General features: G+C 36.4%; 2 protein-coding genes across 5 annotated transcripts in view; one reads left to right on the top strand and one right to left on the bottom strand.

Moving 5' to 3' along the window:
* The window catches only part of LOC145662976 (uncharacterized), a gene marked incomplete at its 5' end in the record, with an annotated part of 292,449 nt that extends 285,072 nt beyond the window's left edge, over positions 1-7,377 (top strand). For all 4 annotated transcript variants that reach the window (XM_081729067.1, XM_081729066.1, XM_081729065.1 and 1 more), the window contains 1 exon segment: positions 6,188-7,377. In XM_081729067.1, coding sequence (XP_081585193.1) covers positions 6,188-6,939 — 752 coding nt within the window.
* A 5,978-nt stretch (positions 7,378-13,355) lies between these two features.
* Positions 13,356-16,825, bottom strand: part of LOC145662167 (uncharacterized) — a 74,703-nt gene continuing 71,233 nt past the window's right edge. The window contains exon 4 of the mRNA XM_081727501.1: positions 13,356-16,750. Within this exon, the coding sequence (XP_081583627.1) occupies positions 15,519-16,750 (1,232 nt within the window). The 3' untranslated portion in view covers positions 13,356-15,518. The remainder of the gene's footprint in view (positions 16,751-16,825) is intronic.

The following is a 16,825-nucleotide window of genomic DNA, read 5'->3' as shown; positions in this document are numbered from 1 at the left end:
TGGACATTAATTCGACACTCATTAAACATCCTTACCCACTTTCTCACCATTCCATCAGTCATTGCGTTTTCACCATAAACATCTTTAATTTGACGATGTATTTCTGCCGGTTTGACATTCTTTGCGTTTAAAAATCAAATTACCGAACGAATCTCACAGTCGGCGGGGTCGTCAACTGTCTTAGACATTTTAAACTTGCACTCTAAACAGACAACACTACGCAGAGCAACCAAAATGGCGTCAGTTGAGAGCAGACGAACAAGAACGACTAGCGCGCATGTGCGGAAGGTCGATCGCAGCGCAGCAGCGACGGGAATGCGAAACGGTACTTACTTTCCTTATGCGCCTCGTAGATTCATTTAGAAAAACAGAAAGAGAATTTAACCAGACTTTAAGAAGAAATCAGTAAAACCATATAATCAAAATTGCACTTCAATTCAGAGAAATCAGAAAAAATGATTCCCCGTATTAATCAATGAGACAGTATCTGAATTAGGAAAGATCTTTGGGCTCTCGACAGCTGTGGTCATATTAGATCGTCATTTGTGACGGGTGACGTCCCAGTGTGAACACATTTTCCGGGACATTAGGGAGGAAGAAAGGAAAGGGAAAGGATGAAAGCGGCCTGGGACCGTTATTTTATGTACCTGCTCCGTATTTGCCTGGTGTAAATGAAGAAAACGCAGGAAAACCTCACTCAAGATAACTTGCTTGAATAATATGTTATATTTTCTGTACTGAGTGTTCCATCTGTTACATTTCATTGCAGCTACAAACAGCAGCCAGAGCAAACCTGCAACTTTAAGATTTACTGCTCATACTCCTCAGTAACCAATTCTTCTCATGAAACCCGAAAGACCGTGTATGTCATGTGCATGAAATCCCTTTTACTCTACGGCCAATCAGTGTGGGAACATGCAGCGCCCTATCACCACCGCCTCCTTCAGATCATCCAGAATAAAGCCATTTGAGAGATTACAAGGCATACTCTGGACACAAATATTGCCCAAATTCACAAGGAATTGAACCTACCTCTTCTCACTAAACGTCTAACTCGGACACATTTAGAGGGATCAACCTTCTGTACAGCGCTCTTTTCCTAACGGTGACGAACTTACTCTTTACGCACATAATAATTATAACAGCTGTTGAATAATGTAGTTCCCATTTATAAACATTATTAATAATATTGAAAAATTGTTTTCTTTTTTTTTTAGTATTTTGAATTTCTTCTTTTTCTTCTTTTACGGGTTGGACATGGGGGACACTAAAGTTACCTAGTTGGAATTTGTATTCTATAATATTTCCAAAGAGGATCGTTCATGTCCCTGTGACAAATAGGGGCGTCGCTAGGGCTGCCAGACAAAGTGAAGGTAGACGATAAATATACAACGGGAGTGGAGAGTGGCACGAGCTTCCGAATTTATATCTCCTTTGCTATTGCACCTACGCTCTTCATTGTTTTCATATGACTATTCCCAATGTCTAGCGTATATGTGAGATTTTTCCTGCGTGCGACAAATAACAGTGTTGCCAGCGTTCCTTAAGCTTTAAATATCTGATTTTCTTTTGTAAGAAAATGCACGCTGGAGAAATGGGCAAATTCAATACCCCACCACCATTTACTCCTCGTAAGGCCAATGACCAAATACAAGGTATCACTAGTTAGTATATTCATTTATTTATATTGATACTAATTTTTATGCTTATAGCTCCTTTGGGATAAGTTTAAAGACAATTTGAGTTTGGTATTAAGCATAACATTTTTCGAAATGCAACTTTAGTTGTAAATCCATTATCATATTGTTAATAAATGCAACTGAAATAAAACTTGTAATATTATCATTACAACAACTTTATTTGCACTTACCTTCATTTGTTGAATATTTGTGTTCCTGATGTTAATCCAGCCAATTTTCAATGACAAATAACGCCCACATCTTCACGTGTTGTTTAATAACACTTCTTCATTTCACAACTGTTCTTGATTTTCAGAATTTCCACTTTTTTTAACTAAACATGAATCATTTGATGCCTAACGTATCGTAGCTGTTGTGTTAAAGTTCGCATATCAATAAAAGAATGGATCTAATAACAATGCTTTGTTCTTCTTTATTATTGCAATTGGGTATAATTTACTTAGTCACTATCGGTTTCTTCGCAGTAATATTTTGTCAGAAGGATTTTGGCAATTGTTCTTACATGCACAATAACTGCAGCAAGATGACTTATTTACAAAACACAGTGTTTTGCAGGTTTTGCATATGCAAGGTGCAATTAAGATATCTGGTACGGCTGGTTGTGTCAACAGAAGTGAACGTATGGTTTTATTATCATCTAAGGAAAAAACAAACTTGGTTAAATCTAAAGGTTCTGCAAATGGAATTGTGGAGATATTCCTATAGTATAGTTGAGCAATGCATCTTAGTACATGTTGTCAGAAGATGTTGGAGGTGCACGGTAAACAACTAATGTCATTAAATGCTGATGGGGATGACAGGAAGTGAATGTATCTACTTTCATCACAAGAATTTCGCTCTTTCTTAACAACCTTCAAACAGACAAGCTCTAGTTGGTGAAGTTGATTATCATTCAAGTCTTGTTGATCTGACGGCTGAAGCACATCTAAAACAGAATCCGATTTTCTTGCTAAACTGAAAGGACACTGTTTGGTTTCTACTTTGCTCGTCGAGTTACAGCCTGTAAAGACATGAAGAGCTGTTAAACTTTTGGATAATTTTATCCCAAATGCTTCTGAAGCTATATGAATCCTAAAGCTCTTTCCTTTCTCCAACACCAGCTACTAATCACAAACTATGGCAACCAAGGTCTTTCAAATCATGCCTCATGCCAGTATGATATGGCCAGTCAAGTACATTTAAGAGTATTTAATTATCAAAATAACCATCCCTGCAATAAAACAGTTGTTTGTGTCTGGTAGTTTTGAAAACGAAAACGACTGTTACCTAAAACATTAAGATCAATTAATTACAACGTATGAAAACCTGAAAAGCAACCAGAATGAAGCAGACTCAAGAATTTTTCTTCATGCATTTGATTCAGTTAGTAACAGAAGAAGTGTAAACCAAGTGCCCCCACCAGCACACTAATTAGGAGGCCTGGCCCCCTATTTTTATAATCCTATATTTCCCCTCGGAATACCTATGTATTGCTGATTGCAGTAGTATTGTATCGCACAAGTGACTAACTTTAGCATCCCCATTTCGGTTCGGAGTACCACGCTACGCTACTGCTTTGTGGTTAGTCACTGATATTGGAGAAAGGAAAGAGCTTTAGGATGCCATATAGCTTCAGAAGCACTTGGAATAAAATTACCCAAAAGTTTACCAGCTCTTCATGTCTTTACAGGCTGTAACTCGACGAGCAAAGTAGAAACCAAACAGTGTCCTTTCAGTTTAGCAAGAAAATAGGATTCTGTTTTAGATGTGCTTCAGCCGTCAGATCAACAAGACTTGAATGATAATCAACTTCACCAACTAGAGCTTGTCTGTTTGAAGGTTGTTAAGAAAGAGCGAAATTCTTGTGATGAAAGTAGATACATTCACTTCCTGTCATCCCCATCAGCATTTAATGACATTAGTTGTTTACTGTGCACCTCCAACATCTTCTGACAACATGTACTAAGATATACTGCTCAACTGTACTATTGGAGTATCTCCACAATTCCATTTGCAGAACCTTTAGATTTAACCAAGTTTGTTTTTTTCCTTAGATGATAATAGAACCATACGTTCACTTCTGTTGACACAACCAGCCGTACCAGATATCTTAATTGCACCTTGCATATGCAAAACCTGCAAAACACTGTGTTTTGTAAATAAGTCATCTTGCTGCAGTTATTGTGCTTGTAAGGACAATTGCAAAAATCCTTCTGACAAAATATTACTGCGAAGAAACCGATAGTGACTAAGTAAATTATACCCAATTGCAATAATAAAGAAGAACAAAGCATTGTTATTAGATCCACTTTTTTATTGATATGCGAACTTTAACACAACAGCTACGATACGTTAGGCATCAAATGATTCATGTTTAGTTAAAAAAGTGGAAATTCTGAAAATCAAGAACAGTTGTGAAATGAAGAAATGTTATTAAACAACACGTGAAGATGTGGGCGTTATTTGTCATTGAAAATTGGCTGGATTAACATCAGGAACACAAATATTCAACAAATGAAGGTAAGTGCAAATAAAGTTGTTGTAATGATAATATTACAAGTTTTATTTCAGTTGCATTTATTAACAATATGATAATGGATTTACAACTAAAGTTGCATTTCGAAAAATGTTATGCTTAATACCAAACTCAAATTGTCTTTAAACTTATCCCAAAGGAGCTATAAGCATAAAAATTAGTATCAATATAAATAAATGAATATACTAACTAGTGATACCTTGTATTTGGTCATTGGCCTTACGAGGAGTAAATGGTGGTGGGGTATTGAATTTGCCCATTTCTCCAGTGTGCATTTTCTTACAAAAGAAAATCAGATATTTAAAGCTTAAGGAACGCTGGCAACACTGTTATTTGTCGCACGCAGGAAAAATCTCACATATACGCTAGACATTGGGAATAGTCATATGAAAACAATGAAGGGCGTAGGTGCAATAGCAAAGCAGATATAAATTCGGAAGCTCGTGCCACTCTCCACTCCCCTTGTATATTTATCGTCTACCTTCACGTTGTCTGGCAGTCCTAGCGGCGCCCCTATTTGTCACAGGGACATGAACGATACCTCGTTGGAAATATTATAGAACAAAAATTAAGACTAGGTAACTTATGTGTCCCTCATGACCAACCCGTAAAAGAAGAAGAAAATCAAAATACTTGATAATACAATTTTAACTCTATGGTACTCTGGCAACACTGTTGTTTGTCGTACGCAGGGGGAGCATAAAAGTTACCTCTGAAATGTGTGTCCCATAATCTTTCCAACGAGCTATAGTTCATATCCCTGTGACAGTTAGGGGCGTCGATTGGGCTGCCAACGTCATGACAGTCCCTCGAGAAATCTGTACAGAGTGACCATCGGAGATACGAGGTCCGAATTTTTATCTATTGTATCTACGCTCTTCATTTGTTACATGATTACTGTCGATGTATGGCGTAGGTATGAAATTATTTTTTTTCTGCGTACGATAAACAACAGTGTTGCCAGTGTCCCAAAAATTAAAAAAAGTTTTTCTTCCAATTTTTATTTTCTTTTTCTTCTTTTAAGTGGCACGGGGGCACAAAAGTTACCTCGTCGGAATTAGTGTTCTATAAGCTTCCAAATGAGGTATGTTCATGTCTTTGTGAGAATTAGGACGGCTACTAGTACCGCCAACGTGAAGGTCTACGATTTTCTGTGTCCCCCTCTATCCCCCTCTCCCCAAGTTGTCGACCACGCTTGAGGCTACGAAATCGGTTTTCATGATCACTATAGTGTCTATGACAATAATCAGAAATAAAATTGTGTTAGGCTTGTTAATAAGTGAAGTAAGTACTTTTATTGCATTGTCTCCTAATCCCTTGAGCAGATTTGCTGGTATGTTATCGTCTCCAGTGATCTTCCACCTTCGCATGTCTTTGATGACTTGTACTATTTCACTTTTCAATATATTTGATTCTTTTTCTTCATTATTAACCTCTTCCTCTGGTTTGATCGCAATATCTTTGGAGTGGTTCTTCTGGTCATCTTTTAATTCTTTTTATAAACATGTGACATGCAAATTAAAGTAGGTTCATTTTATCTTAAGAAAACTAGGATAATTAGGAAAAGTACAAAAATTATGATATGTTAATCTTTTATTAAAGCTTATAATTTGCATATACTTCTAAAGCTGCACTTAGAATTCTTTAATTATATTTTTAAAAGTGAAGAAAGCGCTGACTAAAATAAGTGTACTTAGGTTAAAATGACATATTTGCTTTCACTTGAAATGTTTTGAAATAATAATTTAATATTTTTAAACAGTTTGAATTGAAACGTATTATTACTTTCCAATTTTTTTAGTAATAAAGAAACTATTTTGCTCTAAGAAACCATTCCTTGAATCATTCATTAATTTTTGTTATGAATGTAATTAAACAAAAATTTAATATAAGTTAGACGTTAAACTATCGTAATTAGACAAAATTTAATTAAAACACAAATGAATCAATTTTTAATATTGTATTTCAGGAGGTGGATATGGACCTCCACCAAGCAATCAAGTAATGGGTTATGGACCTCCTCCAAGTAGTAACGGAATGGGTTATGGACCTCCTTCAAGAAAACAAGGAATGGATTTTGGATCTTCTTCAAGTAGCAAAGGAATGGGTTACGGACCTCCTCCAAGTATGCAAGGAATGGGTTATGGACCACCACCAAATATGCAAGGAATGGGTTATGGACCACCTCCAAGCATGCAAAAAATGGGTTATGGTCCTCCAAAGATGATGATGATGAACGGAAATGGTGATAGTTATAGTATGATGAGGGGTGGAGGCATGATGGGATCTAATGGAAAGGCCCCAAGTGATTTCAGAAGAGGATATGATAGTATGGGTGGGCAAGGGATGATGGGAGGCGGACATAGAATGAATAGTTACTCGATGATGGGAGGAATGTCTGGTGGTATGATGCCTAGTGGTATGGGGTATGGGATGATGCGTGGACAAGGAATGATGAACGGACAAGGTATGATGAGAGGATATGGAGGAAGTATGATGATGAATCAACGTGGTGGCTACGGTATGATGAATGGTGGAAATGGACAAGGAATGATGATGGGTGGTGGTATGATGAGAGGTGGTATGATGGGATACGGTTCTAACATGCACCAAAGGTTTGGTAGAATGAGTTCATATGGTGGAAGAGGAATGATGGGAAATGGTAAAGGTATGATGATGATGATGAGAGGGTATGGTATGCGAGGAATGATGAATGACAAGTAAAGGAAAAAAATAAACTAGTAATAAACAAACGTTATCAATATTTATTTAGCTACGACGAATATAAAACAATCTACGTACGTCATATTTAATTTACCTTGATACTCATTTCAAGTTCTTAAACTTTTCTGTGTTCTTAAACAGAAGAGGAGTGATTTAATATGTGATTGTCTCTGTGGTTGTGTGTCCGAGAATCTTTATCAATGCCTAGCGTGAAGGAAAATCTAAACATAAGCAGGCGAAAAAGTAACATAAATGTTATCACCCCCAAGAAAGTATCTTGTATAAAAACAGGTTAAAGTGCTACTAATTCATCAGCTTCTTTCTAGGTGTAAAATTCTATAAAAACAATTTGTTTTGCTGAAGAAATTTCATTAATAAAATGAACCAGTTGTAAATTAAGACTGTAATGTAAGTACATAAGAAATATATTTATTTAAATCATCCAACTTCACATTTCAGTGTCTATATACCTTGTAAAAATGGTGAATAACGGAGTTACTAAGATATTGACGACTAACTGAAAATAGTGTCGACAAAGAAAGTTTGTTCGACACGAACATTGGTTAACACGACATTTGGTCAACAACGACAACTGGTCGACACAACGTTTGGTGAACAAGTACAATTGATGGGCAAAGACAGGTTGATCGACACGACTTTTGGTTGAGAGTGACAATTAATGCGCAAGAGGAGTTCATGTACAGAACAGTTTACCATATTTTATCCGTAATTACGTCTTCCAATCTTCTCTTATTACTGCAGTCTCTCATATTCTATGTGTCTATTTATCTATCTACAGTATACACTTGGTAACTCTTCAGCTAGCTTTAATGTACATGTTGCCGAATTTGGACTCTAGAAGGGCTGAGATTAGGAAAGAGAAAGAGAGAAAAAGAATAATAGAATATTGACAAAGGTTAATAAAATTAGCAAGTAAGTTAAGGTATTATATTGCACACTGTATTTAAAAGTAATTGGGCTCCCACTTGACATATTTATGCGAGGATCTGTTCCTTGTCAGAACTTTGTGGCTCCACTTGGTACTGCTATTTCATCTACCATCTTGTTAGGCATGCTGTTCGTCAGTGTATGTAGAACAGACTTTGAAATAAACCATTCCTCCTACAAAACTCACCAAACCCAGCCCATCATAATTTAACAAGGTAAAGCGTGATTCGTCACCTCATGAAACCAATTTATATTACTTCACTGTCCAGTGACGACTACTACTACTGATGTCGGTTCCGTTGGCATGGCATTTCAAAGCAGCTTTTCTTCAGTATGACAGTTGAAATTCGAAAAACGAAATTAGTGGTGTAACAGACAGTTTCCATTTGAGAACCAAACTTTAGGATTTTAACAAACGTTTTCGTTTGTTTCGGGGAACGCTTAAATTCCCATTAAGTCGGATATAAAATTCTCGTCAAATTAGGATGTCGCCAAAGGTTGGCGATATTGTCTTTGTCTTTGATATTGCCTAGTGATTGCGCCATTAGTCCTCACATTATGTTTTCACATATTGCACTATATTATTTTACATTGCAGCTGTCTAAATAATGCATAGGACCAAGTAATAAGATCACTCCTTTCACTGGTAACTACTACTAATCATGTTTCTTCAGTATCGTAATTAACGAATGATATGCAACCGCACGCAACACGACACAAAATTCTAAATATCGCAGGATGTAATTTGAAATATCGAGTTGGTTCAAACTAATCACTCTTCTCTGTTGTGCTCTTCTGAGCTTCTTCAATACAAGCTCATTTTGGTCTATCTTTATCTGAAAAAGAACCTGGAATCCCTCTAAAATTCATTTTCCAACGCTTTCAGCATCTTGTAGCTGTACGCCAACACGAGTAAAGTTGCAAAGAACTTTTTTCTCGTTTTGACCTCAGGTACCTACCCTTAAAGTTTTTGTACACTTAATGTTTTTGTAAAGCTTTATGATATAACACATATTGCCCTTTCTTTCATTTTACACAGGAACAATAACAGTAATTTTCCAGTATGCAAGTAATTGCGTACGTACTTATTGGAAGTATTTCTTGTCTACAGCATTGTTGTTAACCACACCAAAGAATGTTCTCTCGTTCTCAATCTATGGAGATAATAGCAAGCATTTCTACATAGAAGTATATTTTTATGAGTTTATTATGATGAATTTAGGAGAATATCTCCAAACATATGGGGGAGATAAATGCCGAGTTTAAAGCTACGATTTAAGGCAAACAAGAAGTTAAAAAAGACACAGAAAAGCCAAGCTCAATGGCACTCAACTAAATATCAACGGAAATGAGTGGAAAGTCTGCTCAGGTAGGCTAAAAGTTCGCAGTAAAACATGTTAGAATGCGTAAGTACTAAAATATGTAGCCCCACTATATTATTCTTTGGAGTGTCTAGGAATTGTTCGTATATAAATTATTAACTCTTGAATATGTCTTGAACAATATAGTCCATAATGTTGCAACTTAATGTTCGTAGAATGCATTCACCATGTAAATTTGAGCTATTGAGTTTTGAGTTGTTCTGTGGAATTTAGCAAAGTATGGATATAGTTGATTGGTCATTAAAGGTGACAAACATGGTTAAAATAGAGATGTTTTTAGTTTATAAAAATAGGTGATCTGGCGCTATTTGTTTCATTACCTGGCAAAATATCATGTATGCTCGCAACATATCATCATGACTCAAAATTGCACAAAGTGCTCCCCTGTAAACTTGTGGTTCTTAACATACTACGACCTATTGCGGAGTACAGAATGTTTGTTTAAGGATCGCAGTTTCAAAAGAGAGAGAGAACAAAAAAAGAAACTACTGAATAAAATTCAATACTTCTGTGGCTTTAAAATATTTTATTACAAATGTTTACCACAGCATTTGCAAGGAACATAAAGAATCAAATACAGAAGGCAAAATAATAATGTAATTATAATTTTTAAAGCCCAACACTAAATGAATCGTATTTACAGTAATATATACTACATTACTTATCATTAAATGGTTTAGTAAATCTGACGGGGAAGATGCAGTGGAATACAAATATAAATATGAAATATGCGTTTATATACATACGAGGCTATGTATAGTACCTATATTAGCACATTCAGGTAACACAGTTAATGTGATTCATAACATAAGGTAATGAATTATAAATATATTTAACAAAAATACATATGTTTGCTCTACATATTTTTTTTACAGGTTAACTTAGATACAGAGTATAGTTTATAAAGGAACAATATACAAAAAAATATGATTCAGTCTCTCTAGAATGATATCACCCAAGCTTGACGTAAAATATAATACATACCTAGTGCAGAAATTTAAGAGAGGAAGACGACTAAGTTCTAACTCGTGTCTAGCTGACACAACTGAGAAATACCTATACATACGTAAATAACACAACATATTCAAAAAATATAACTTATTTACACGTACAGTCAGTGACAAAAGTTCTTTCAGTTTGATGAAATAGAATATCGTACGTAAATAACTTCAGAATGGAAAGATAATTTGAGTAGAGTTTTCAGCAAATTAAAAATAATGTAATTTTCTTCACGTCACTACCATCTTTTTTCCCAAAACTAATTTTACCAAACGGAAAGAACTTTTGTTGCTGACTGTACACATAAATCCAGACTCAAGAAGTTACAGTAGAAACTTATTATTAAAACCTCTATTATTGAAAATTAAATATAGTAATCACAACAAATACTAATTAATTGCTTGGAAGCTAATAATATAGTATTAACACAAAGGTTTAAAATTATACATCACCATAATCTTATTAGAAAGGCAGAAGCATAATGACCTAATAGGGAAGTTTCATATCTGACTTTAAAGATTCGTTGTTCAAGCCAAAGGCTAGATTTAGAGCCTTTAATGCAAAATATTGTATATTTTTATACATATATCACTAGAGGGCAGTAGCGAGCAGTTGTCCCACAAATAGAAGCAAGCACACTCTGTGGTCGCTGATATCAAGAAAATGCTGCTTAGCTACAGGGTTGCCAACCATACGATAATTTATCGTCATATACGATAATTTAAGCCTTAATACGATATACGATAATGCCCTTGCGATAATAGGTAAGTATACGATAATTTTAGAACGTACACTTTTTAGCAGTTTTTGAATGTGCAAATAAATTGTAGGTGTGCAATAAAGAATTATAAAACACATATGTTTAACAGTCATTCTCGCCAAAATAAATCAATAACGATTTGAGAATTGGTAACTCTGCATCCCTGCATCCATCACATTTACGTGGAGGTGGCAATATTGTTTGTTCTTGATGGCTCTATTATTCGCTCACGTGAATGTTAGCGCATTTGTTTGGATGTGAAAAACAAAGAAGTTAGAATCGTTTTCTGCCAAGTGAAATTACGTATCGCATAATTACTTTGCGTAATTAGGTATGATAAGGATAGTGACACCGATATGGAGTTCTAAACTGAAGATTACTAGATGTTTATTATATATTATTGCTATTATTAGTAGTATTATACTTGTTTATATAATTATCACGCCTATAACGAATATACGATAACATTTTGTAATATACGATAATTTTAAGGACGAAAATCGATAATTTTGGACTTCGAGGTTGGCAACGCTGCTTAGCTACCACTTTCCCACTATGAGTGAGAAAGTGGTAGCTAAGAGATAAGTCAATAATGTTGTGAAAACTTATGGGGCCTTATACAGAGTCGTTTTGATGCGTTATTAGTGCCATATTAAAGAGTTCGACTAACATATGTTTCCTGCAGTAGTCAGGGCTTTAGTATGACGTTAATCATACGTCAAAACGACTCTGGATAAGGCCCATGGCGTCTTGGAAGATGGCGTGAAGAACCTATATAAGTAATTATGATTCTGGTAGAACAGCTGGTCGGCTTGAATTAAATCAAAGTGTGACAGAGGTTCACGTGTGCTGAATACATCAAAAAATGTCATTTCCCGACTTAAGTACGGCACTGTTACAAAAGAAACAGCTATGTGTGTGTGCATTTTGGAGATCATGGAAGGTGTACCACAGAACAACAAGCTCGTAAATAGACCAAATGGCAAAAACACATCGATTTGCTATTTCAGTCCGAATTGCTCACACATTTAATGGTACTTCTGGTATCTATGTGTTTAGGAATCGCTTCATGATGACGCTAGATTTTCTCTTGCAAGAGAAAAAGCGAGGTTTGTTCTATTATCTACGTTCACCGTCGTCCCAGATCATAATGATATAGCGAAAATAGTGACTTTGACCAAAATATATGATCTAATCTGATATTTCAAATAAACCATGATTCTGCGCGACGAGTGATTCTGGACGTAACATGGTGTTGAGAAAAATAGTAACACGATATCATTCGCAACATGTCTATAGATATAACAGTTACGGGTATTCTCGAGCTGTGATATGACTAAAAATACTGAAAAAGGGAAGAACACATCTTCGACGCAGGATCCGATACTCCAAAAGATTATTCTACCGAGATCTTTAAAGGAATTTTGTATTTTCGGTGGTGCAGTAGATCTAAGCTTTGTTAACATGGATAACAAGGCGTGACCACACTGAACTCCTACAGTTGCTGAGGCACTGCAGAGTGAAAACATCACTCGTATGGACTGGCCAGCATATTCTCAAGATCATAATCTGACCGAAAATGCCTGAGGTGCTCTCGAAAGAGAAATTACACAACGTAATACACCAGTCGGACCCTAAAGACTCTCAAAACTGCCAATAAGGAAAAATGGAGCAACGTATCCCAGCCTCTCCTGAACACTGTCATCAACAGTATCTCAAGAGATGTGATGGACCTTGTGCAATCCGTGGTTGTCATTATGCAAATGGTAGATGAATGGCGTAAGAACACACTTTTGTGACCTGCGAAACGACAGTGAGAAATAGGTGGAACAAGGGAGAAGATGTGATGTGGTAGGAGAATGAAAAGAATCAGTGTTGGCAGTGTACAAGAAGTTATGGATCCAAAAATAATACGATATCTGCAAAACCATCAACGTTCTTGTTTATTACCACTGGCTTTATCAAAGCTAAATTTCATGTCTCCTCCTTATTCTTTTCATGTAATTTACTGAAAATTCATTCAGTAAACTATGATATTACAGACATCAAGTTGAGAATGACTGCTATAGAAAAACTTTCAGTTTAAGGTTAGTGTAAAGGGACAAGTTTTGCCGATAGATGGCACTACAGTCTTCGTATCTCTCCCATGTATTTTTATCTTCACGAAAATTCACGATTTTTCTTACAAATTTCAACTTACAGACTTCAAATTTTTAGAAAAGGAACTTCATAATCTATCGAAGGCAATAATCCGTGCAGATATTTTATTTAGAATTTTCTTCATCGTTGAAACAGTTCGATTGTTAGAGGTTTGGACATCCATTTCAACAATCAAGTCATTTCAACAATGAAGAAAATTCTAAATAAAATATCGACACGGATTATTGCCTTCGATAGATTATGAAGTTCCTTTTCTGAAAATTTGAAGTCTGTAGTTTGAAATTTGTAAGAGAAATCGTGAATTTTCGTGAAAGATAAAAAATACATGAGATACGAAGACTGTAGTGCCATCTATCGGCTAAACTTGTCCCTTTAAACTAATCTTAATGTTCCATGATTGGTGGCTAAGGGTGACAATGTTTAAAGCATATTAATAATGATAGAATAATTGGTGGAATGAGAAAGAGGGAGGAAACGCGAGTGCCCCGAGAAAACCCACGGACACGTTGTTGTCCACCACAAACTTACTTGGCCGGGGATCGAAGCATGGACCACACGCACCAGAGGTAAGGCCCTACCACTGAGTCACCGTGGCCCCCGACTGACATAGAGGTAGTAGTATAAGGGAAAAGGAATTTTAAAAACCTATCTTTTTTTCTGTGGTTTTCCAGGTGCCTTGGGCGATAGTAAAAAATAACTGTAATATCTTTGATCTATATGGAATACATCTTTATATATAACTTAGGTATATGCGTATATACTTGAGTTCCATCATTTGTCTCGAGTTGCTGTATATTGTTCAACCTCGTTAAATAATAAGCGTTATTCAGTTATCACCTTTACAAAGCAAGAGAAAGGCAAGGACACATTATGCAGCTAGTGGATGGAGAAATGTACGAGGGGTCCTTTGCCCATAATAATGTAACGTAAGTCTTTCTAGTTAAGAGTGAATCATATTTATGCAATTGACAAAAGGAAAGTGACATAATTTCAATCATATAATAACATTGCCAAGGCATTGGAAGCGGGCTCAATCTCATATATAATAAAAATATGGCCAATTTGAATACTATATACAGTAATTAATGTAAAATCTTATATATTACATCCTTGCTTGCCACTGTTTCGTACATAAATATAGCTGATACAAATCCAGGAAAATGGGAGATCTTTAAGTTAGCGCGGATAGACCATTTGAAAGTCAGGTATAATTAAAGAAAAATCTAGCATAATTTAGACTCACATTTGGCATAATCACTAATCTTGAGTGTGGCAAAACTGAAGTGTAAGAATCAAAACGTTTTATTTTCGGTTCCAAACATTTTCACTGCTAGTTAAATATATATATATATATTGACCAGTATAGGATTCACATTTATTTTTCATGTAATACATTCGTCACCTTGTCTTTGACGCGGAACACCCGAGTTCGATTCCCGGCGAAACTCGACGTTCAAGTTCCACGTTAAGCTGTACCTGTATAGCCAAGCTACCGAATAGGACGCTGAACTCTAATCTACTAACCAACAACCAACCAATGTTTCGTAGTCTTGCCTTTTGGCCCACTCATTCCTTAAAGTGTGTTTTTTTTTTTTTTTTTGTTTCTTAGAGAAATATTATAATGTTTACAAATCAACACAAAAGGTGATAATTGTGTTGATCTATAGGTAGCACATTTCTTTTGGAAACTACTGAAAACAAGTCATGCCGAAAGTAATGATGGAAGAACGTCATACTTGATCTAGCTATTACGAGTCAAGATATTAGTTACATTTCAATGTTGCAAGATCAAGCAACTATATGCTTACTAAAGTGAGAAAGGGATAATGCCAAGAATGACCTTAACCTATTTTAGTAGTATATCTAATGGCGTATGTCACACCTGAGTAAAATGGTAAATGGTGTCATGTTTATTTACGAGGCTTCCTAGTATTCAATTAATATTTTTTTTACTACGTACAACAGAGTAGAAACTATCCACATATTACAAAATCTTAAAGATACTCTTCAGTTATGTTAAATACACTTGAGTTTTTGAACTCTATGTAATAATAAGCAAAAATATGTTTTCGTCACATTTAATAATGTTTTAGATGCTTCCAATAACCATTTGATAGATCTATGTATAGTACAATTCACATCAAATAATTCACATCAGACACTCACGTTTCTTCACTCACTCGAACAAGAGACATATAAATTAACATTATTGACCATTCACTCTTATTTCTTTGTAAATATCTTAAAATGCATATGATGCATCACAGATGCTTTCAACACAGATAAATTAAAAGTTTATATGACACAATATATGACATAAGGCATCAATTTCATTTTAGAATGTTTGTATTCACTCCGTAGAATCCTAACGTGCTTCCATTCGATCTGCTTTCAACAGCACTTCTTCCATAGGGACGTGAGTCATAATCCTCATAAGCTGACTCATAGACGCTGTTATATTCCCCTGAATAATACCTGTCTCTATACCCGTTCCCATTTCCCCGATACACTCCAGTTGCTTCACTCCTATATCCACCCTGTCCATAACCACCTTGCGTGTTTCCTCCTTGGCCATAACCTCCTTGCCCATATCCACCTTGTCCATAACCTCCTTGTCCAGATCCTCCCGGGCGGTTGCCTCCTTGTCCGTATCCTCCTTGACCATACTCTCCTTGTCCATATCCTCCTTGACCTGGTCTATTTCCTCCTTGTCCATAATCAGGTCTATTTCCCTGTCCATTTTGACCATATGGTGGTCGATTTCCTCCTTGACCATATCCACCTTGGCCATAACCCCCCTGTCCATAACCTCCTTGCCCGTAACCTCCTTGTCCATAACCGCCTTGTCCATAACCGCCTTGTCCATAACCACCTTGACCATAACCTGGTCGGTTTCCGCCTTGACCATACCCTCCTTGCCCATAACCATTCTGCCCATACCCAGGTCGATTCCCACCTTGACCGTAACTTCCTTGTCCATAACCATTCTGACCATATCCTGGTCGATTTCCGCCTTGACCATACCCTCCTTGCCCATAACCATTCTGTCCATACCCAGGTCGATTCCCACCCTGGCCGTAACTTCCTTGTCCATAACCATTCTGACCATACCCTGGTCGATTCCCACCTTGACCGTAACTACCTTGCCCATAACCATTCTGACCATATCCTGGCCGATTACCACCTTGACCGTAATTACCTTGTCCATAACCATTCTGACCATAACCTGGTCGATTTCCACCTTGGCCGTAATTACCTTGTCCATAACCTCCCTGACCATAGCTTCCTTGTCCCTGACCATAAGGTGGGCGATTCTGACCGTAGCCTCCTTGCCCATACCCATTCTGACCGTAAGGTGGTCGATTCTGGCCATAGCTTCCTTGTCCGGACCCATTCTGACCATAAGGTGGTCGGTTCTGACCATAACCTCCTTGCCCATAGCCTCCTTGTCCATAGCCTCCTTGTCCATAGCTACCTTGTCCGTACCCATTTTGCCCATAAGGAGGCCTATTTCCTCCTTGTCCATAACTTCCTTGATCATAACCACCAGGTCGATTGCGATCTGAAAATTAAATGAACAAATTTATTGCACTTCTTAATACATACAATAAAACATGTAATAAATACACTTGTTAAT

This window comes from Thermobia domestica, chromosome 10, assembly GCF_964235325.1.
Source record: "Thermobia domestica chromosome 10, izTheDome1.hap1.1, whole genome shotgun sequence".
Lineage (NCBI taxonomy): Eukaryota > Metazoa > Arthropoda > Insecta > Zygentoma > Lepismatidae > Thermobia > Thermobia domestica.
Note: the sequence above shows the minus strand (reverse complement) of the source record. Positions and strands in the feature narration are given on the sequence as shown.